This window comes from Salmo trutta, chromosome 20 (assembly GCF_901001165.1).
Source record: "Salmo trutta chromosome 20, fSalTru1.1, whole genome shotgun sequence".
Classification (NCBI taxonomy): Eukaryota; Metazoa; Chordata; class Actinopteri; order Salmoniformes; family Salmonidae; genus Salmo; species Salmo trutta.
The window spans coordinates 4,159,883-4,181,666 of record NC_042976.1 but is presented as its reverse complement, the minus strand read 5'-3'; the positions used below and the strand labels follow the sequence as shown (position 1 = coordinate 4,181,666).

The following is a 21,784-nucleotide window of genomic DNA, read 5'->3' as shown; positions in this document are numbered from 1 at the left end:
GAAGACTAGTATTACCTCCTGTTATTATGAAGACTAGTATTACCTCCTGTTATTATGAAGACTAGTATTACCTCCTGTTATTATGAAGACTAGTATTACCTCCTGTTATTATGAAGACTAGTATTACCTCCTCCTGTTATTATGAAGACTAGTATTACCTCCTCCTGTTATTATGAAGACTAGTATTACCTCCTCCTGTTATTATGAAGACTAGTATTACCTCCTGTTATTATGAAGACTAGTATTACCTCCTGTTATTATGAAGACTAGTATTGCCTCCTGTTATTATGAAGACTAGTATTACCTCCTCCTGTTATGAAGACTAGTATTACCTCCTGTTATGAAGACTAGTATTACCTCCTGTTATGAAGACTAGGAAGCTAAATCCTCTTTACTCCAATGTAATACACTGGTATCCATTATAGTAAACTTTAATGAGACAACAAATTAAACAAGGAACGGGTAGCTCATTAATTAACCCATCCCTGTTTTACTTTAGCAAATGGGACCCTATTCCCTATTTAGTGCACTACTTTTGACCAAAGCCCTGTTAGATCCAGTTAAAAGTAGTGTACTGTATAGGGAATAGGGTGCCATTTGGGATGCTGCCCCAATCTTAATCCATTTAATAGAATATGACTAATGCTTGACTAACCAAGTTACCCTAGCTTGATTGAAAAATCAAACGGTCTCAGATGAAGTGCAGAAATAGTAAATATCCAAGGAATAGAATCGATAGTATTCTCTTTTGAAGATACAGTATATTTTTTATTTCAAATCATTGGCCACTTTGAAACATTGTGAAGCAATGAGACCCACCCACACATAGACGTGCACTACAGAGATCCATCTCTTGACATTCTGGAGATCCCTTCTAGCCATGCATGTTCTGTTCTGGCCAGGGCCTGACTTGACTTTCACTCCACCTTGTTCCCACCTTCTGATTACTGTAACTTAACATTGTCTTCTTATGTTCTTCTCCTTCGGTGATGGGTCATATAACGTCTGATTAGTAGGAGTTCACGAGTTATAAACATTCCTATGGTGGACATAACCCTTCATAAGGTGGTTATAACGCTTCGTAAGGTGTTCATAACTCACTGCCTCTCAAAAAAGAGACCTTTTTAAAACGAGGCTTTGCTTAGAAACGGTAGCTAGAGAACCGCTCGTATCTTGGTATGTAAACATCCATTTTTTTTCCTAATTTAAGCTTGTTGTTGATGCTGTTGTTGATGCTGTTGTTGATGCTGTTGTTGTTGTTGTTTTTGTTTACATGATGTCCTGCTGGTGCTGTGTAGATTCACTGACCACCTGTGGGAGGAGAAGAGAGTCAGGGTGGATCAGGCACAGTGACAACAAACAGATGGCTTCGAGAGACACAGTGCAGTGTATTTTATGGTTTATATTGACCGTTTATTTCGACCCGGTGTCCCATTGAGACAAAAGTCTCTTTGACAAGGGAGCCTTGCATCGTACAATTACACACAATTTACAAAATACAACAGTCCCGTCATATAAATACCTTGGCGTAGTTAAATAAATAAAAATATATATTTTAAAATGTGGATCAATGACAAGTTTTCATTTAAAACACATATAAATTAACTAACCACAGGAGGCTGGTGGCACATTAATTAGAGAGGAAGTGCTTGTGGTAATGGCTGGAGTGGAAACGGTGAAATGGTGTCAAACAGAACAAACACATGGTTTCCATGTCAATTGAAAGGCTCTAATCTATGGATTTCGCATGACTGGGAATACAGATATGCATCTGTCCATATAAAAAATCTGCCGTTTCCAGCTACAATAGTCATTTACAACATTAACAATGTCTACACTGTATTTCTGAGCAATTTGATGTTATTTTAATGGACCATTTTTTTCCCCGCATTTTTCTTTCAAAAACAAGGAGATTTCTAAGTGGCCCCAAACTTTTGAACGGTAGTGTATACGGAATAAATATCAGAGTATCAGATGCATTAGAGACCGTTACAGTTTGGCCAGGACAGGACAGTGAAAACACATCTGTAGTTTAATGTGAAGAATAGTGTGTCTTACAAGGTTGGGTTCAATCAATCCCAATCAATTCAGGAAGTAAACTAAAATTCACATTTTAATTCCAATTCCGCTAAATGTTTTTTCTAAAAGGATTTTTTTAAATTTGGAATATGTACAATTCCTGAATTGATTGAATTTAAAATACATTGAACCCAACCCTGGTGTCCTCTGTAGGTATTTTAACTGTGAGAGGAGGGTGAGGTGCTCAGAGGTGGGGTGGAGAGAACACAGTCATCAGGTCTAATACTGAGGGAGAGAACACAGTCATCAGGTCTAATACTGAGGGAGAGAACACAGTCATCAGGTCTAATACTGAGGGAGAGAACACAGTCATCAGGTCTAATACTGAGGGAGAGAACACAGTCATCAGGTCTAATACTGAGGAGAGAACACATCATCAGCTGAGGGAGAGAACACAGTCATCAGGTCTAATACTGAGGGAGAGAACACAGTCATCAGGTCTAATACTGAGGGAGAGAACACAGTCATCAGGTCTAATACTGAGGGAGAGAACACAGTCATCAGGTCTAATACTGAGGGAGAGAACACAGTCATCAGGTCTAATACTGAGGGAGAGAACACAGTCATCAGGTCTAATACTGAGGGAGAGAACACAGTCATCAGGTCTAATACTGAGGGAGAGAACACAGTCATCAGGTCTAATACTGAGGGAGAGAACACAGTCATCAGGTCTAATACTGAGGGAGAGAACACAGTCATCAGGTCTAACACTGAGGGAGAGAACACAGTCATCAGGTCTAATACTGAGGGAGAAAACACAGTCATCAGGTCTAATACTGAGGGAGAGAACACAGTCATCAGGTCTAATACTGAGGGAGGAGAACACAGTCATCAGGTCTAATACTGAGGGAGAGAACACAGTCATCAGGTCTAATACTGAGGGAGAGAACACAGTCATCAGGTCTAACACTGAGGGAGAGAACACAGTCATCAGGTCTAATACTGAGGGAGAGAACACAGTCATCAGGTCTAATACTGAGGGAGAGAACACAGTCATCAGGTCTAATACTGAGGGAGAGAACACAGTCATCAGGTCTAATACTGAGGGAGAGAACACAGTCATCAGGTCTAATACTGAGGGAGAGAACACAGTCATCAGGTCTAATACTGAGGGAGAGAACACAGTCATCAGGTCTAATACTGAGGGAGAGAACACAGTCATCAGGTCTAACACTGAGGGAGAGAACACAGTCATCAGGTCTAATACTGAGGGAGAAAACACAGTCATCAGGTCTAATACTGAGGGAGAGAACACAGTCATCAGGTCTAATACTGAGGGAGAGAACACAGTCATCAGGTCTAATACTGAGGGAGAGAACACAGTCATCAGGTCTAATACTGAGGGAGAGAACACAGTCATCAGGTCTAATACTGAGGGAGAGAACACAGTCATCAGGTCTAATACTGAGGGAGAGAACACAGTCATCAGGTCTAATACTGAGGGAGAGAACACAGTCATCAGGTCTAACACTGAGGGAGAGAACACAGTCATCAGGTCTAACACTGAGGGAGAGAACACAGTCATCAGGTCTAATACTGAGGGAGAGAACACAGTCATCAGGTCTAGTACTGAGGAGGTGAGAACACAGTCATCAGGTCTAATACTGAGGGAGAGAACACAGTCATCAGGTCTAATACTGAGGAGGTGAGAATTTGAGAAGTGTGTTAATTAAAGGTGGTTGGTCAACAGTTGAGGTTTAAGCTGCACTTACACACAGAGCACTAGCACCATCTCTCATAGAATATGTCATCTAGAACAAAATGAACATTGGTTAGCTGTAAGGCCATGAAATACTATGTCGTTATTAGCTAGGCCTGCATGATCAGATGTACCTTCCCCTGCGGACTGACTGTCAGCTGTGGGTTTCCGTGGATACGTCCCAAATGGCACCCTTTTCCATAAATAGTGCACTACTTTTCACCAGAACCATGGTAGTGGTCTATATAGGGAATAGGGTGTTACTTGGAACAAAGCCGATAATGGATGCTATGTATCTTCTGTGTGTTGACTTTACCTCTCCATCGCGGGTCTCGATGGTCTTTATCAGGACTGTCTTCTTGGAGTGGACCTCTGCTGATCGTCCGACGTCTGGGCTGGTCTCTGCGGGACGGATCGGACAGAGTTAAGACAACCTCGTACTAACAGAAACACAAAACCAACCTAACATCAACCCAGAGTTGTATATATATGATTCACTATGCCTCAGCCTAACATCAAAAGCCACAGTTGAATTACCCCCAACCAAACAATCAATAAATCAATCAATCAACCAATCAACCAATCAACCAATCAATCAATCAACCAATCAACCAATCAATCAATCAATCAATCAACCAATCAATCAATCAATCAATCAATCAATCAATTAACTTCAATCATCCTCTATTGTTATCATTGAACTGATTGTGGTCTCAGTGATGCAAATATCCGAAATGCATCAATTCATGCTGTCAGTGTTTTCAGGTACAGCTGCTCCACCTTGTGGTGAAATGTGATTCTGCTCTCATGATCCCTTACTTTAAATGACTGTACATGTCTTATAGAACTCTTTGGTGATTGGTCAGTTGTGAGGAAGTGTGTTTAAAGTGGTCACCTCTGAATCCAACAGTGGAATATAATGATGCAGCAGAGTGGGAACCAGAGTGAGAAGACTGGGAGCCAGATACAGTGATTCTGGGGTAGAAAACACCAACAGAACAGTTATTTACAGGTGAAATGACCAGTTTATGATAATCTAAATCACTAATTTACAGCCATGTCCTCACCCCTCTATCCTGCCTCGCCCCCCCCCACACACTCTCTCTCTCTCTATCAATACGATCTATCCTTCTAGCTCTTCTCACTACAGAAGCATTCAGAACATATTCCACTTACTTCTCTCCAGTCCACTTCCTAATACTGTTTATCGCCTGTTAGGCAGCAATCTTTATGCCCAGGGCCATCTGTCATTCTTCTCTATCCCTCCCCCTGTTCCTCTCCTACCCCTCCATCTTCTCTATCCCTCCCCATACTCCTCCCTGCCCTCCCTATTCTCTATCCCTCCCCCTATGCCTCCATTCCCTCCCTCTTCTCTATCACTCCCCTTCCCTCCCTCCCTCTCCTCTATCCCTCACCTTCCCTCCCTCCGTCTTCTCTATCCCTCTCCCTACTCATCCCTCTCTCCTACCTGCTCTCCTCTCCCTCCAGTAGTTTCCTGTAGGTGGCGATCTCTATATCCAGGGCCATCTTGACATTGAGGAGGTCCTGGTACTCTCTGAGGTGACGAGCCATCTCATCTTTCATCTTGGCGATCTCAGCCTCCAGACGGGTGACGGAGTCCTGGTAACCTCCAGCCTCGTTTCCCAGACGATCCTCCATCTCCCTCATCTGCCTCAGCAGAGACTCGTTCTGTAGGGGAGAGAGAGAGAGAGAGAGAGAGGGATGATTACATAAACAGGTAAAGTAGTGAACAGGTACCATAGTTAGATTGAGAGGGGAGCCTGTGGAAAGGTGGTTGAAGTGATGATAGGTTAGGGAATTGTCCTGAAGTCTGTACTACTCCCCACCCATTTAAAAGGAAAAGCATTGGATTGGTGTAAAACATGGCTAGAGGGAGTTTCTAACATATTTCTTACACCAATCCATTCCTGTCAAATCCATGAAGGGAAGGAAACAAGAGTACACTTGGTACAGCAGGATATAGAGTAGGGTGTAGTAGTATAGAGTAGGGTGTAGTAATATAGAGTAGAATGTAGTAATATAGAGTAGAATGTAGTAATATAGAATATGATGTAGTAATATAGAGTAGAATGTAGTAATATAGAGTAGGGTGTAGTAATATAGAGCAGGGTGTAGTAATATAGAGTAGGGTGTAGTAATATAGAGTAGGGTGTAGTAATATAGAGTAGAATGTAGTAATATAGAGTAGAATGTAGTAATATAGAATATGATGTAGTAATATAGAGTAGAATGTAGTAATATAGAGTAGGGTGTAGTAATATAGAGCAGGGTGTAGTAATATAGAGTAGGGTGTAGTAATATAGAGTAGGGTGTAGTAATATAGAGTAGGATGTAGTAATATAGAGCAGGGTGTAGTAATATAGAGTAGAATGTAGTAATATAGAGTAGAATGTAGTAATATAGAATATGATGTAGTAATATAGAGTAGAATGTAGTAATATAGAGTAGGGTGTAGTAATATAGAGCAGGGTGTAGTAATATAGAGTAGGGTGTAGTAATATAGAGTAGGGTGTAGTAATATAGAGTAGGATGTAGTAATATAGAGCAGGGTGTAGTAATATAGAGTAGAATGTAGTAATATAGAGTAGGATGTAGTAATATAGAGTAGGGTGTAGTAATATAGAGCAGGGTGTAGTAATATAGGGTAGAATGTAGTAATATAGAGTAGGATGTAGTAATATAGAGTAGGGTGTAGTAATATAGAGCAGGGTGTAGTAATATAGAGTAGAATGTAGTAATATAGAGTAGGATGTAGTAATATAGAGTAGGGTGCAGTAATATATAGTAGGGTGCAGTAATATATAGTAGGGTGTAGTAATATAGAGTAGGATGCAGAAACAGAGTACTTACGGTTCCCTTGAGAGAGTCGATCTCACAGGTGTAGGACTGGATCTGATGCCTGAACTCCATGCTCTCCTGTTTGGCCTGTCTCAGAGCATCGTTGTTCTTGTTCACAGCCTGGTTCAGGTCTGACACCTGGAGAGGAGGTGAAGACATGAGTTAAAATAGATGCTACTGTCACTGTGTAGTGGTGCCGATGTAGTTATCTTAGCTACTGTCACAGTCCACATATCATATCCAGTTTTAACTTATCTAACACAGTCCACATATCATATCCAGTTTTAACTTAGCTAACACTGCTTTACTTCAAGTACTGGCAGTCACATGTTCTTTGCCAGGGTTGGGGACTTGGGGTCGATTTCATTTCATTTCAATGCAGTCAATTTAATTCCAATTCCAATTTAATTACTTAACTTAAACGGAATAGGCTCCAATCCTGTTCTGTACTGTCCTAAGCCAATTCTCTCAACCATCCCGAGCCTCTCTAACTATGACCCCACTGTCAATGCCCACCCATATTTCTAGTGTTTACCTTGGACTTGTACCAGTCCTGAGTACTGTACCATATGATATAATCAAATCAATTGTATTTATATAGCCGTTCTTAAATCAGCTGATATCTCAAAGTGCTGTACAGAAACCCAGCCTAAAACCCCAAACAGCAAGCAATGGAGGTGTAGAAGCACGGTGGCTAGGAAAAACTCCTTACTGTATAATACTACGGTGTATTATAAATGGTGTTTACCTTGGACTTGTACCAGTCCTCTGCCTCTGAGATGTTCTTGGCTGCGATGCCTTCGTACTGCATACGGATGTCCCTGAGGGCAGCAGTCAGGTCTGGTTTGGACATGTCCATCTGGACCTGCACCGAGGTCTCCTGCATCTGGCTCGTCAGCTCATGGATCTCCTGCAGGGGGTCAGAGAATAGAGTTCAGGGGTCAGAGGATAGAGTTCAGGGTTCAGAGGATAGAGGTCAGGGGTCAGAGGATAGAGGTCAGGGTTCAGAGGTCAGGGGTCAGAGTATAGAGGTCAGGGGTCAGAGGATAGAGGTCAGGGTTCAGAGGTCAGGGGTACATACAGGATTTAATTTAGATGATCAGCCTTTAGCATTAACATATATATTTTTTCTTCCACTCTCCTGATTCATTGACTTTACATCCGGCCCAGAGTTACACTGACTATACGGCTCACCAGGAAAAACCATGGCTCCTACAATACAGGTCCACTGGTCTCTCTCTATCTCTGTCCTACATAGACAGGACCACTGGTCTCTCTCTATCTCTGTCCTATATAGACAGGACCCCTGGTCTCTCTCTATCTCTGTCCTACAATACAGGACCACTGGTCTCTCTCTATCTCCTACATAGACAGGACCACTGGTCTCTCTCTATCTCTGTCCTACATAGACAGGACCACTGGTCTCGCTCTATCTCCTACATAGACAGGATCACTGGTCTCTCTCTATCTCTATCCTACATAGACAGGACCACTGGTCTCTCTCTATCTCCTACATAGACAGGACCACTGGTCTCTATCTCTGTCTCTCTCTCTGTCTCTCTCTCTCTGTCTCTCTCTCTGTCTCTCTCTCTGTCTCTGTCTCTCTGTCTGTCTCTGTCTCTGTCTCTCACTCTCGGTTTAATTTTAGCTGTGCATGTGTTGAACAATATTACAGAGGGCACTCCATGTCACGAACCAGCTGACACATGCCAGCATTTCTCTGAAGTCAAATGTCAGGGGGAAGGAGAGAGAGCATGAAAGGACTTCTGGCTTTAGAAGCTAGAAAAGTCCCTCTCCCCATCCACTGTATGCAGAGTAGCTGTATGGTTGGTAGTAGATGTGGTGTGTATAGTTGTTTGTGTGGTGTGTAGTTGGTTGTGTGGTGTGTATAGTTGGTTGTGTGGTGTGTATAGTTGGTTGTGTGGTGTGTGTGTAGTTGGTTGTGTGGTGTGTGTAGTTGGTTGTGTGGTGTGTATAGTTGGTTGTGTGGTGTGTGTAGTTGGTTGTGTGGTGTGTGTGTAGTTGGTTGTGTGGTGTGTATAGTTAGTTGTGTGGTGTGTATAGTTGGTTGTGTGGTGTGTATAGTTGGTTGTGTGGTGTGTATAGTTGGTTGTGTGGTGTGTGTGTAGTTGGTTGTGTGGTGTGTGTGTAGTTGGTTGTGTGGTGTGTATAGTTGGTTGTGTGGTGTGTAGTTGGTTGTGTGGTGTGTGTATAGTTGGTTGTGTGGTGTGTGTAGTTGGTTGTGTGGTGTGTATAGTTGGTTGTGTGGTGTGTATAGTTGGTTGTGTGGTGTGTAGTTGGTTGTGTGGTGTGTATAGTTGGTTGTGTGGTGTGTATAGTTGGTTGTGTGGTGTGTATAGTCAGTTGTGTGGTGTGTAGTTGGTTGTGTGGTGTGTGTATAGTTGGTTGTGTGGTGTGTATAGTTGGTTGTGTGGTGTGTATAGTCAGTTGTGTGGTGTGTAGTTGGTTGTGTGGTGTGTGTAGTTGGTTGTGTGGTGTGTATAGTTGGTTGTGTGGTGTGTGTAGTTGGTTGTGTGGTGTGTAGTTGGTTGTGTGGTGTGTAGTTGGTTGTGTGGTGTGTATAGTTGGTTGTGTGGTGTGTATAGTCAGTTGTGTGGTGTGTAGTTGGTTGTGTGGTGTGTGTAGTTGGTTGTGTGGTGTGTAGTTGGTTGTGTGGTGTGTATAGTTGGTTGTGTGGTGTGTATAGTTGGTTGTGTGGTGTGTGTATAGTTGGTTGTGTGGTGTGTGTGTAGTTGGTTGTGTGGTGTGTGTGTAGTTGGTTGTGTGGTGTGTATAGTTGGTTGTGTGGTGTGTAGTTGGTTGTGTGGTGTGTATAGTTGGTTGTGTGGTGTGTATAGTCAGTTGTGTGGTGTGTAGTTGGTTGTGTGGTGTGTGTAGTTGGTTGTGTGGTGTGTAGTTGGTTGTGTGTGTGTGTATAGTTGGTTGTGTGGTGTGTAGTTGGTTGTGTGGTGTGTATAGTTGGTTGTGGTGTGTGTATAGTTGGTTGTGTGGTGTGTGTATAGTTGGTTGTGTGGTGTGTGTGTGTTGGTGTGTGGTGTGTATAGTTGGTTGTGTGGTGTGTATGTGTGGTGTGTATAGTTGGTTGTGTGGTGTGTGTATAGTTGGTTGTGTGGTGTGTGTGTGTAGTTGGTGGTGTGGTGTGTATAGTTGGTTGTGTGGTGTGTATAGTTGGTTGTGTGGTGTGTGTGTAGTTGGTTGTGTGGTGTGTATAGTTGGTTGTGTGGTGTGTAGTTGGTTGTGTGGTGTGTGTAGTTGGTTGTGTGGTGTGTGTAGTTGGTTGTGTGGTGTGGTGTATAGTTGGTGTGTGGTAGTGGTGTGTGGTGTGTAGTAGTTGTGTGTGTTAGTGGTTGTGTGGTGTGTATAGTTGTTTGTGTGGTGTGTATAGTCAGTTGTGTGGTGTGTAGTTGGTTGTGTGGTGTGTAGTTGGTTGGGTGGTGTGTATAGTTGGTTGTGTGGTGTGTAGTCAGTTGTGTGGTGTGTAGTTGGTTGTGTGGTGTGTAGTTGTTGTGTGGTGTGTATAGTTAGTTGTGTGGTGTGTGTAGTTGGTTGTGTGGTGTGTGTAGTTGGTTGTGTGGTGTGTGTATAGTTGGTTGTGTGGTGTGTATAGTTGTTTGTGTGGTGTGTATAGTCAGTTGTGTGGTGTGTAGTTGGTTGTGTGGTGTGTAGTTGGTTGTGTGGTGTGTATAGTTGGTTGTGTGGTGTGTAGTTGGTTGTGTGGTGTGTATAGTTGGTTTTGTGGTGTGTAGTTGGTTGTGTGGTGTGTATAGTTGGTTGTGTGGTGTATAGTTGGTTGTGTGGTGTGTGTAGTTGGTTGTGTGGTGTGTAGTTGGTTGTGTGGTGTGTATAGTTGGTTGTGTGGTGTGTAGTGTTTGTGTGGTGTGTGTAGTGTTGTGTGTGGTGTGTGTAGTTGGTTGTGTGGTGTGTGTAGTTGGTTGTGTGGTGTGTGTAGTTGGTTGTGTGGTGTGTATAGTTGGTTGTGTGGTGTGTAGTTGTTTGTGTGGTGTGTGTGTAGTTGGTTGTGTGGTGTGTGTAGTTGGTTGTGTGGTGTGTGTGTAGTTGGTTGTGTGGTGTGTATAGTTGGTTGTGTGGTGTGTATAGTTGGTTGTGTGGTGTGTAGTTGTTTGTGTGGTGTGTGTGTAGTTGGTTGTGTGGTGTGTATAGTTGGTTGTGTGGTGTGTGTATAGTTGGTTGTGTGGTGTGTGTATAGTTGGTTGTGTGGTGTGTGTATAGTTGGTTGTGTGGTGTGTGTAGTTGGTTGTGTGGTGTGTGTAGTTGGTTGTGTGGTGTGTGTAGTGGTGTGTGTGTGGTGTGTGTGTAGTTGGTTGTGTGGTGTGTGTGTAGTTGGTTGTGTGGTGTGTGTAGTTGGTTGTGTGGTGTGTATAGTTGGTTGTGTGGTGTGTGTGTAGTTGGTTGTGTGGTGTGTATAGTTGGTTGTGTGGTGTGTGTAGTTGGTTGTGTGGTGTGTATAGTTGGTTGTGTGGTGTGTAGTTGGTTGTGTGGTGTGTGTAGTTGGTTGTGTGGTGTGTATAGTTGGTTGTGTGGTGTGTATAGTTGGTTGTGTGGTGTGTGTAGTTGGTTGTGTGGTGTGTGTGTAGTTGTGTTGTGTGGTGTGTATAGTTGGTTGTGTGGTGTGTGTAGTTGGTTGTGTGGTGTGTGTGTAGTTGGTTGTGTGGTGTGTATAGTTGGTTGTGTGGTGTGTATAGTTGGTTGTGTGGTGTGTGTAGTTGGTTGTGTGGTGTGTGTAGTTGGTTGTGTGGTGTGTGTGTATAGTTGGTTGTGTGGTGTGTATAGTTGGTTGTGTGGTGTGTGTAGTTGGTTGTGTGGTGTGTGTATAGTTAGTTGTGTGGTGTGTAGTTGGTTGTGTGGTGTGTGTGTAGTTGGTTGTGTGGTGTGTGTGTATAGTTGGTTGTGTGGTGTGTGTATAGTTGGTTGTGTGGTGTGTGTATAGTTGGTTGTGTGGTGTGTATAGTTGGTTGTGTGGTGTGTATAGTTGGTTGTGTGGTGTGTGTGTAGTTGGTTGTGTGGTGTGTGTAGTTGGTTGTGTGGTGTGTGTAGTTGGTTGTGTGGTGTGTATAGTTGGTTGTGTGGTGTGTATAGTTGGTTGTGTGGTGTGTGTATAGTTGGTTGTGTGGTGTGTGTAGTTGGTTGTGTGGTGTGTAGTTGGTTGTGTGGTGTGTAGTTGGTTATGTGGTGTGTATAGTTGGCTGTGTGGTGTGTATAGTTGTTTGTGTGGTGTGTGTATAGTTGTGTTGTGTGGTGTGTATAGTCAGTTGTCTGGTGTGTAGTTGGTTGTGTGGTGTGTATAGTTGTTTGTGTGGTGTGTGTATAGTTGTGTTGTGTGGTGTGTAGTTGGTTGTGTGGTGTGTGTAGTTGGTTGTGTGGTGTGTATAGTTGGTTGTGTGGTGTGTAGTTGGTTGTGTGGTGTGTAGTTGGTTGTGTGGTGTGTAGTTGGTTGTGTGGTGTGTAGTTAGTTGGTTGTGTGGTGTGTAGTTAGTTGGTTGTGTGGTGTGTGTAGTTGGTTGTGTGGTGTGTATAGTTGGTTGTGTGGTGTGTGTAGTTGGTTGTGTGGTGTGTATAGTTGGTTGTGTGGTGTGTATAGTTGGTTGTGTGGTGTGTGTGTAGTTGTTTGTGTGGTGTGTGTGTAGTTGTTTGTGTGGTGTGTGTGTAGTTGGTTGTGTGGTGTGTGTAGTTGGTTGTGTGGTGTGTGTGTAGTTGGTTGTGTGGTGTGTATAGTTGGTTGTGTAGTGTGTAGTTGGTTGTGTGGTGTGTGTGTAGTTGGTTGTGTGGTGTGTGTTGGTGTGTAGTTAGTTGTGTGGTGTGTGGTAGTTGGTCTGTTTGGTGTGTATAGTCCAGTTGTGTGGGTGTCGTTTGGCTTGTGTTTGGTGTTGTAGTTGGTTGTGGTGGTGTGTGTAGTTTTTGTTGGTGTGGTTGTGTAAGTGGTTTGTGTCGGGGTGTCATGTTGGTTGTGTGTGTGTAGATGGTTGTGTGGTGTGTAGTTGGTTTTTGTGGGTGGTGTAGTGGTTGTTGGTCTGTGTGTAGTTGGTTGTGTGGTGTGTATAGTTGGTTGTGTGGTGTGTGTGTGTAGTTGGGTTGTGTGGTGTGTGTGTAGTTGGTTGTGTGGTGTGTGTAGTTGGTTGTGTGGGTAGGTGTGTGTATAGTTGGTTGTGTGGTGTGTAGTTGGTTGTGTGGTATGTGTGTAGTTGGTTGTGTGGTGTGTGTGTGTAGTTGGTTGTGTGGTGTGTGTGTAGTTGGTTGTGTGGTGTGTATAGTTGGTTGTGTGGTGTGTGTAGTTGTTTGTGTGGTGTGTGTATAGTTGGTTGTGTGGTGTGTGTATAGTTGGTTGTGTGGTGTGTGTAGTTGGTTGTGTGGTGTGTGTATAGTTGGTTGTGTGGTGTGTGTAGTTGGTTGTGTGGTGTGTATAGTTGGTTGTGTGGTGTGTGTATAGTTGGTTGTGTGGTGTGTATAGTTGGTTGTGTGGTGTATAGTTGGTTGTGTGGTGTGTATAGTTGGTTGTGTGGTGTATAGTTGGTTGTGTGGTGTGTGTATAGTTGGTTGTGTGGTGTGTATAGTTGGTTGTGTGGTGTATAGTTGGTTGTGTGGTGTGTATAGTTGGTTGTGTGGTGTGTGTAGTTGGTTGTGTGGTGTGTATAGTTGGTTGTGTGGTGTGTGTATAGTTGGTTGTGTGGTGTGTATAGTTGGTTGTGTGGTATATAGTTGGTTGTGTGGTGTATAGTTGGTTGTGTGGTGTGTGTATAGTTGGTTGTGTGGTGTGTGTAGTTGGTTGTGTGGTGTGTATAGTTGGTGTGGTGGTGTATAGTTGGTTGTGTGGTGTGTGTATAGTTGGTTGTGTGGTGTGTGTAGTTGGTTGTGTGGTGTGTATAGTTGGCTGTGTGGTGTGTGTAGTTGGTTGTGTTGTGTGGTGTGTGTAGTTGGTTGTGTGGTGTGTATAGTTGGTTGTGTGGTGTGTGTATAGTTGGCTGTGTGGTGTGTGTAGTTGGTTGTGTGGTGTGTATAGTTGGCTGTGTGGTGTGTGTAGTTGGTTGTGTGGTGTGTGTATAGTTGGCTGTGTGGTGTGTGTAGTTGGTTGTGTGGTGTGTATAGTTGGCTGTGTGGTGTGTGTAGTTGGTTGTGTTGTGTGGTGTGTGTAGTTGGTTGTGTGGTGTGTAGTTGGTTGTGTTGTGTGGTGTGTGTAGTTGGTTGTGTGGTGTGTGTAGTTGGTTGTGTGGTGTGTATAGTTGGTTGTGTGGTGTGTATAGTTGGTTGTGTGGTGTGTGTATAGTTGGTTGTGTGGTGTGTAGTTGGTTGTGTGGTGTAGTATTTACATTATATTTCCCACCATAAAATGTCAATCAGAAGGAACAGCTGCAGGTTTGGTGTATTGAAGGGTTGGACGTGATAAAGGCTGATGGTAAAGAACACATGGGAACTGACATCGACTGACGTACAGACAATGGTACCGTTTTCTGCAGCGTAAATAAGCCTTGTCCAATCCAGAAAGGCTCCTGCCCTATGGACCAATCTCCTGTTTCTGCTGCATACTGGATATGTTCTAGACACAATGACCTTCTAGTTTGGTTCCAGCAACTATGGTAGATTAGTAAACAGGCCAGCCCGGTTCAGCTTGGCCCGGCCCGGTTCAGCTTGGCTCGGCCCGGCTCAGCTTGTCCCGGCCCGGCTCAGCTCGGCTCAGTAGCGTTATAAGGGTATAAGTAAGTAGCCTTATCTGAGCCAGAATTACCCATAGGGCTGCAGTCTTATCGCCTGTTTCTGTAGCATGAGGCTTGTTGTACAAGTACAACCCCCTGAACAAGATGCTATTCTATTGCGGGGTGAAAAAGGGGTTAAAAAGGGGGTCTGGGACACTACTGACCTCCTCGTGAATCTTCTTAAGGAAGGTGATCTCCTCCTGCAGGCTCTCAATGCGTCTCTCCAGGTCCAGCCTGGCCAGCGTGGCAGAGTCCACATCCTAGAGAAACAGAACAAGAAAAGTGGATATGGTAGAGGATGTTTTAATGTCGACATTTCACATTAAGGCCTTTCCCAAGACGAGAGTTGACATAACACACTGACACATAGACAGAGAGAGAAACAGAGAAAGATGGACGGACAGACAGACAGACAGACAGACAGACAGACAGACAGACAGACAGACAGACAGACAGACAGACAGACAGACAGACAGACAGACAGACAGACAGACAGACAGACAGACAGACAGACAGAGACAGATAGACAGAGAGAGAGAGAGACAGACAGAGAGAGAGAGACAGACAGAGAAAGAGACAGACAGACAGAGACAGACAGACAAAGAGAGAGAGAGAGACAGACAGACAGACAGACAGACAGACAGACAGACAGACAGAGACAGAGAGAGACAGACAGACAGACAGACAGACAGACAGACAGACAGACAGACAGACAGACAGACAGAGAGGGAGACAGACAGAGAGAGAGAGAGAGACAGACAGACAGACAGACAGACAGACAGACAGACAGACAGACAGACAGACAGACAGACAGACAGACAGACAGACAGACAGACAGACAGACAGACAGACAGACAGAAAGACAGAGAGAGAGAGAGAGAGAGAGAGACTCAGAAGTTACTCTAGGGAACGATAGCAGCTTCGGTCTATGTTGGTGTCACACGCTGCACTGTTATCATTGATCTAACCTGACAGCATGTACTTCATTGATCATTTGGGAAGAGAGACAGTTCTGAAGGCAGACAGAGAAAGAGAGAAGGAGAGGGAGAGTGTGACTCACAGCTCTGAAGGCAGACAGGTTGTTCTCTGCATCTTCCTTCTGGTGGATCTCCTCCTGCAGTCTGGAGGGAGGGAGGGAGGGAGGGAGGGAGGGAGGGAGGGAGGGAGGGGGAGAGAGAGGGAGGGAGGGAGAGAGAGAGGGAGGGAGGGAGAGAGATTAAAGAAAAGGCTCAGTTGGAGTTTAAACAGATTCAGAGACAACCTTTTCCTCCCTATCTGAGCCTGTAGGTAGGTGTTGTGATTTTTGATTTGATATTTATTAGGATCCCCATTAGCCCGACAGCTAGTCTTACTGGGCTCGGACACATAACAAAAAAACACATTACAGACAAAATACTTTACAGTTTACATACATTTAAAAACATTAACACATTGTGTGTGTGTGTGTGTGTGTGTGTGTGTGTGTGTGTGTGTGTGTGTGTGTGTGTGTGTGTGTGTGTGTGTGTGTGTGTGTGTGTGTGTGTGTGTGTGTGTGTTGGTGGGTGGGTGGGCGTGCGCATGTGTGTGTGCATCTATCAATTCTACATACACGTCAGCACATACACACAACAAGTAGGTCACATGGAGGAGAGGCGCTGTGCCTTGAGGTGTTTTTCTAAACCAGGTTCGCTGTTCACTTGCGTTATATGAGATGAAAGGGAGTTCCATTCACTCATAGCTCTATATAATACTCTACGTTTCCTTGAATTAGTTCTGGACCTGGGGACTGTGAAAAGACCCCTGGTGGCATGTCTGGTGGGGTAAGTGTGTGTGTCAGAGCTGTGTGTAAGTTGACTATGCAAACAATTTGGAACAGTAGACTTTACACAGTTTAACTAAATGGTGTGCTGTTATCACTTCCCTGTGGCTCAGTTGGTAGAGCATGGTGTGTGCAATGCCAGGGTTGTGGGTTCGATTCCCACAGGGGGGCAGTACAAAAAAAAAAAATGTATGAAATCTATGCATTCGCTACTGTGAGTCGCTCTGGATAAGAGCGTCTGCTAAATGGTTAAAAATATAATCACTTTATCTTTAAAGCACAGTCTCTCTCTGTGCCTAGAGGAATTTCCTCCAGAGACACACATTCCTTGTACAGTGGACCCCTTCAGCTGTTCTAAGGCAGGTCAAGGGTCAAACAGAAAGGCAGTGAGCTACAGAGATGGCTGTAACCCTTACAAAAGCATTTGATATCCTTTTTGTGTCCTGGTTGCTTCCTGATTGGCTAAACATAGCTGACTGACACTGTGTCAGTACTGTTGATGCAGACTCCTATACTGTGTCAGTACTGTTGATACAGACACTCTGGATCAAAGTGTCTGATAAATGGCAGTTATTGTTGCTATATTATCTAGCGTGGCGTGCAGTATATAATGGTTGGCAGGCCAGGCACGTCAGGAATCTGCATTTAGATCACAGAGGAGGCGAAGAATGGCCACCACGCTGTCTATGTGTCTCATGTTGCCGTCTGCGATAAACACTTTTACAGAGCAGACAGAGAGAGGGGAGCAGACAGACTGAGGGGAGCAGACAGACTGAGGGGGGCATGTAGAGCAGACAGACAAGGGGGAGCAGACAGACAGAGAGGACCAGACAGACAGAGGGGAGCAGACAGACAGAGGGGTGCAGACAGACTGAGGGGATAATGTAGAGCAGACAGACAGAAGGGAGCAGACAGACAGAGGCGACTATGTAGAGCAGACAGACAGAGGGGAGCATGTGAAGTAGACAGACTGAGGGGAGCAGACAGACAGAGGGGAGCAGGTAGACAGAGGGGAGCATGTAGAGCAGACAGACAGAGGGGAGCAGACAGACTGAGGGGAGCAGACAGACAGTGGGGAGCATGTAGAGCAGACAGACAGAGGGGAGCAGACAGTGGGGAGCATGTAGAGCAGACAGACAGAGGGGAGCAGACAGACTGAGGGGAGCAGACAGACTGAGGGGAGCAGACAGACAGAGGGGAGCATGTAGAGCAGACAGACAGAGGGGAGCAGACAGACTGAGGGGAGCAGACAGACAGTGGGGAGCATGTAGAGCAGACAGACAGAGGGGAGCAGACAGACTGAGGGGAGCAGACAGACTGAGGGGAGCAGACAGACAGAGGGGAGCATGTAGAGCAGACAGACAGGGGGGAGCAGACAGACAGAGGGGAGCAGACAGACAGAGGGGAGCAGGTAGAGCAGACAGACAGAGGGGAGCATGTAGAGCAGACAGACAGAGGGGAGCAGACAGACAGAGGGGAGCAGGTAGAGCAGACAGACTGAGGGAAGCAGGTAGAGCAGACAGACAGAGGGGAGCAGACAGACAGAGGGGAGCAGACAGACTGAGGGGAGCATGTAGAGCAGACAGACTGAGGGGAGTAGGTAGAGCAGACAGACGCTGGAGACTGTTCTACTGCAGTGCAGGACATGTATGTATCAAGTGTATCAGAGTAAGAGTGTCTGATCTAGGATCAGGTCCCTCCTGTCCACATCATCTGATTCATTATGATCTAGGATCAGGTCCCTCCTGTCCACCTCATCTGATTCATTATGATCTAGGATCAGGTCCCTCCTGTCCACCTCATCTGATTCATTATGATCTAGGATCAGGTCCCTCCTGTCTGTATCATCTGATTCATTATGATCTAGGATCAGGTCCCTCCTGTCCACCTCATCTGATTCATTATGATCTAAAAGGCATAACTGATCCTAGATCAGCGCTCCTACTCTGAAACACTATGAATCCCAACCCTGAGTTGATCTAAAGGTCAGTATGACACAGCAGCTGTGTGTTCCAACCCCAGAACCTTCTCAAACGTTCACTCACCCCTTTCCACCTTCAATTTCAACAGTAGTTTGACTCTCCCTCATTCCTCCGTCTACACTGCACCCAAACCCCTCCCTCGCATGCCTTGAAGGAGCTTGACAACGTCAGCTGTTTACAGCTGGAGAGAAAATCCCATAAAGAAAAAAACCCAGAGACGATTTCACACCGTTGATCCTGTACCTCGAAATAGAAACGTCTATTTTAACAACACTACAATAACAAAAAAAAAACATGCCACCACTAAATGTTCTTATTTCTATTTCTCCTGTGTTTTTGTTCTACTTTATTTATTTCTACTATTACTGATATTGATTAACGCATCGTTGGGAAAGAGCAAGAAAAGACATTTCACTGTAGCAGTGCACGTGACAATAAAAAAACACTGTTGAATGCTTCCACAGTTTATGGTTATAGACTCTCATGAGGCCTTGCACGCCACAGAGTAAGACACAGCATCCAATAGGCCTGCTGATACCGGGTTATATTTAGGAGAAGTACAGTAGGCACTCAGGGTAAATAGGGATGGATAAGAATTGTGGTCTAATATGGGAATGGTATTCTGCGACAGCTGATTCTTGAGGGCTCTGAGCAAGTGGTGGACAATGAGGAGCTGTTTGCCTGTCTATCTCTCTGTCTATCTCGGTCTGTATTTCTCTGTCTGTATTTCTCTGTCTGTCTGTCTGTCTGTCTGTCTGTCTGTCTGTCTGTCTGTCTGTCTGTCTGTCTGTCTGTCTGTCTGTCTGTCTGTCTGTCTGTCTGTCTGTCTGTCTGTCTGTCTGTCTGTCTGTCTGTCTGCATGTCTGTCTGTCTATCTGCATGTCTAGGTGTCTCAGTCTGTCTGTCTGCATGTCTCTGTCTGTCTGTCTGTCTGTCTGTCTGTCTGTCTGTCTGTCTGTCTGTCTGTCTGTCTGTCTGTCTGTCTGTCTGTCTGTCTGTCTGCCTGCCTGCCTGCCTGCCTGTCTGTCTGTCTGTCTGTCTGTCTGTCTGCATGTATGTCTGTCTATCTGCATGTCTAGGTGTCTCAGTCTGTCTGTCTGCATGTCTCTGTTTGTCTGCATGTTTCTGTCTGTCTGTCTGTCTGTCTGCCTGCCTGCCTGCCTGCCTGCCTGCCTGCCTGCCTGTCTGTCTGTCTGTCTGTCTGTCTGTCTGTCTGTCTGTCTGTCTGTCTGTCTGTCTGCCTGCCTGTCTGCCTGCCTGCCTGCCTGTCTGTCTGTCTGTCTGTCTGTCTGCCTGCCTGCCTGCCTGCCTGCCTGCCTGTCTGTCTGTCTGTCTGTCTGTCTGTCTGTCTGTCTGTCTGTCTGTCTGTCTGTCTGTCTGCCTGCCTGCCTGCCTGCCTGCCTGCCTGCCTGCCTGCCTGCCTGTCTGTCTGTCTGTCTGTCTGTCTGTCTGTCTGTCTGTCTGTCTGTCTGTCTGTCTGTCTGTCTACTATGGGTCCACTTTGAGACAGTACGGGTAGTGTCTGTTTATCCATCCTGCATTCAGCTCTCATTCTTTCTGCTCTTCACAATAATGGTAATCCTCTTTGCTTTTCCCCTCACTTTTACCGTTAGCAACAGATTCAGGTTTATAATCTCATCACTTTCTCTCTGTCTTCTGACATCCTCTTTCTCAATCTCTTCTGCATTCATTCTCAAGCATTTTCTCTTGTGGGTAAATTATAAAACTATATATATATATATATATATAGCTTCAGCAATGCAGGAGAGAACTGTCACTGGGCATGACATGGCTGTTGTATTCCTACTCACTCTAAGATGGAGGATAACCAAAACACTGTATTACTCTTTCCAATTCAGCAGAAAAAAACATGACACTTATTCAGATCATATCACCATTCAGTCTTTGGCTACATTCTAAGGAGTGACTTTCACTCAACACAACAGATAACACCTGTTCCACTATGTATTGATACATCTTTGGTAGTTCCAGACTGAAAATGTACACTTATTGGAATATAAAAGCGTTGATATATATATATTGGGAACCATAATCAAACGGCCCTAATTTCTCAAGCGAATAACTTAATCAAGAACATATTACAGTAGTAATAGGTAACAGGTAGTTTCAGTGATTCTCTTAGTTTGTTTTTGTTTTTTTTAACTAACTTCTACATCATGCAGTTTGAAATAAATCTACTTCCATTGTCTTCCAACAGTGATCTTGAATGTAATAACCTCCTCTCTTCTGTTTTTAGTAACTTGTCTTTCTTCTTTCTCATGCCATTTTATTTCTTAATGAAGAGCGTATTATCCAGTGATTTTACTAACGTCTCTCTCATTGAACACTGCGTTGTTTTGGAACAGCTTGCAGGTTAGCATTTCATTGTACTGTTGACACATGTTGTATCCTGTAACACGTGACAAATAAACTTTGATTTGATTTGCTGTGTGTTTTTGACCCCTGACCTCTCACCTGAGTTTCAGTTTCTGCAGGTCATCAGCCAAGTTGTCTCTCTCCACCTCCATGCGGGCTCTGTCATTGGACATGCCTTCCACCTGACGCCTCAGCTCTCTCATCTCCTCTTCGTACATCTCGGCCACGCGGGTCGGCTCGTGACCCCTCATCCTCTCGATCTCCACCACCAGAGTAGCGTTCTGCTGCTCTAGAAAACGGACCTTCTCGATGTAGCTGGCAAACCGGTCGTTCAGGTGTTGCAACTCTGCCTTCTCATTGGTTCTGGTGTCCAGGAAGTCGCGGTTAGTGGCGTCGGCCAGGTTGAAGTCCAGCTTCTCGCCCATCCCAGCGTACGAACGCATCGCGCCGCCGGAAGAGGAACGAATGCTGCCAGAGGAGTAGCTGGGACGGGCGGAGGTTTTGGTCATCTCGTACACTCTGGAGGACATGTGGGCCGAGCCGGAGGAGCCGGAGGAGCCGCGTCCGCCGTGGGAGAACATGGAGGACATGCCTGGGGTGGATCCAACACCGGAGCCGAAGGTCCGGCGGTAGGAAGAGGCTGACTGGGCGGATTGGGAAGAGAAGGACTTGCTCATGGTGGACGTTGTCCGAGGATCTAGCTGAAAGAACTGGGTTGCTGTTGGAGGTGGATGACTGAATGAGGGGCTGTTAGGGGCTGTTGGACAGGAGATCTGCTATTTGTAGACATACAACGCCCACTCCATAACTCCAAGCCCCCTGCCTCCAACTCCCTCAATCACCCCCACTCTCTCTCTCTCTTCTCATATCTCTCTCTATCTCTCGCTCATTTCTATTCCCACTCTTTGATTCAGCTGTCATAGGCTCTGGTTTCCAGTAGCAGTGTGGAAGCTAGCCAGTGTGGGGGTGTAGGAAGTGGGTGTGGGGGTGTAGTAGTTGTTGGAAGTGGGTGTGGAAGTGGGTGTGTAGGGGTTGTTGGAAGTGGGTGTGTAGGAGTTTTTGGAAGTGGATGTGGGGGGGGGTGTTAGTCTCATGGCCTTCTTAAAAACATGAGATTACATTTACCGTAAGTTACCCTACACATCTCTATCAGAGGGACAGAAACATGCCTAGTCGACCACATATTTATTCTTACATTTTCCAACTATACTGCTGTGTTAAAGGATTGTAGTCTTTTTTAACTGGTGGAAACGTTCAGAACCCA

At 45.0% G+C, this 21,784-nt stretch overlaps 1 protein-coding gene across 2 annotated transcripts; it reads right to left on the bottom strand.

The window, feature by feature from the left end:
* Positions 1-739: 739 nt before the first annotated feature.
* Positions 740-21,293, bottom strand: LOC115155439 (desmin). Of its 2 annotated transcripts, XM_029702056.1 has the most exons (10): positions 20,620-21,293; positions 15,425-15,485; positions 14,529-14,624; positions 7,386-7,547; positions 6,650-6,775; positions 5,247-5,467; positions 4,674-4,753; positions 4,095-4,180; positions 3,792-3,830; positions 745-1,311 (listed from the first exon to the last, which is right to left on the bottom strand). In XM_029702056.1, exons 1-10 carry the CDS (start codon positions 21,195-21,197, stop codon positions 1,270-1,272), a joined length of 1,491 nt encoding a protein of 496 aa, XP_029557916.1. In that variant the 5' UTR covers positions 21,198-21,293; the 3' UTR covers positions 745-1,269. The 2 variants fall into 2 exon arrangements, with proteins under 2 accessions (XP_029557917.1, XP_029557916.1); XM_029702057.1 differs by lacking the exon at positions 3,792-3,830 and having other exon boundaries at positions 740-1,311; positions 20,620-21,292.
* Positions 21,294-21,784: the final 491 nt, after the last annotated feature.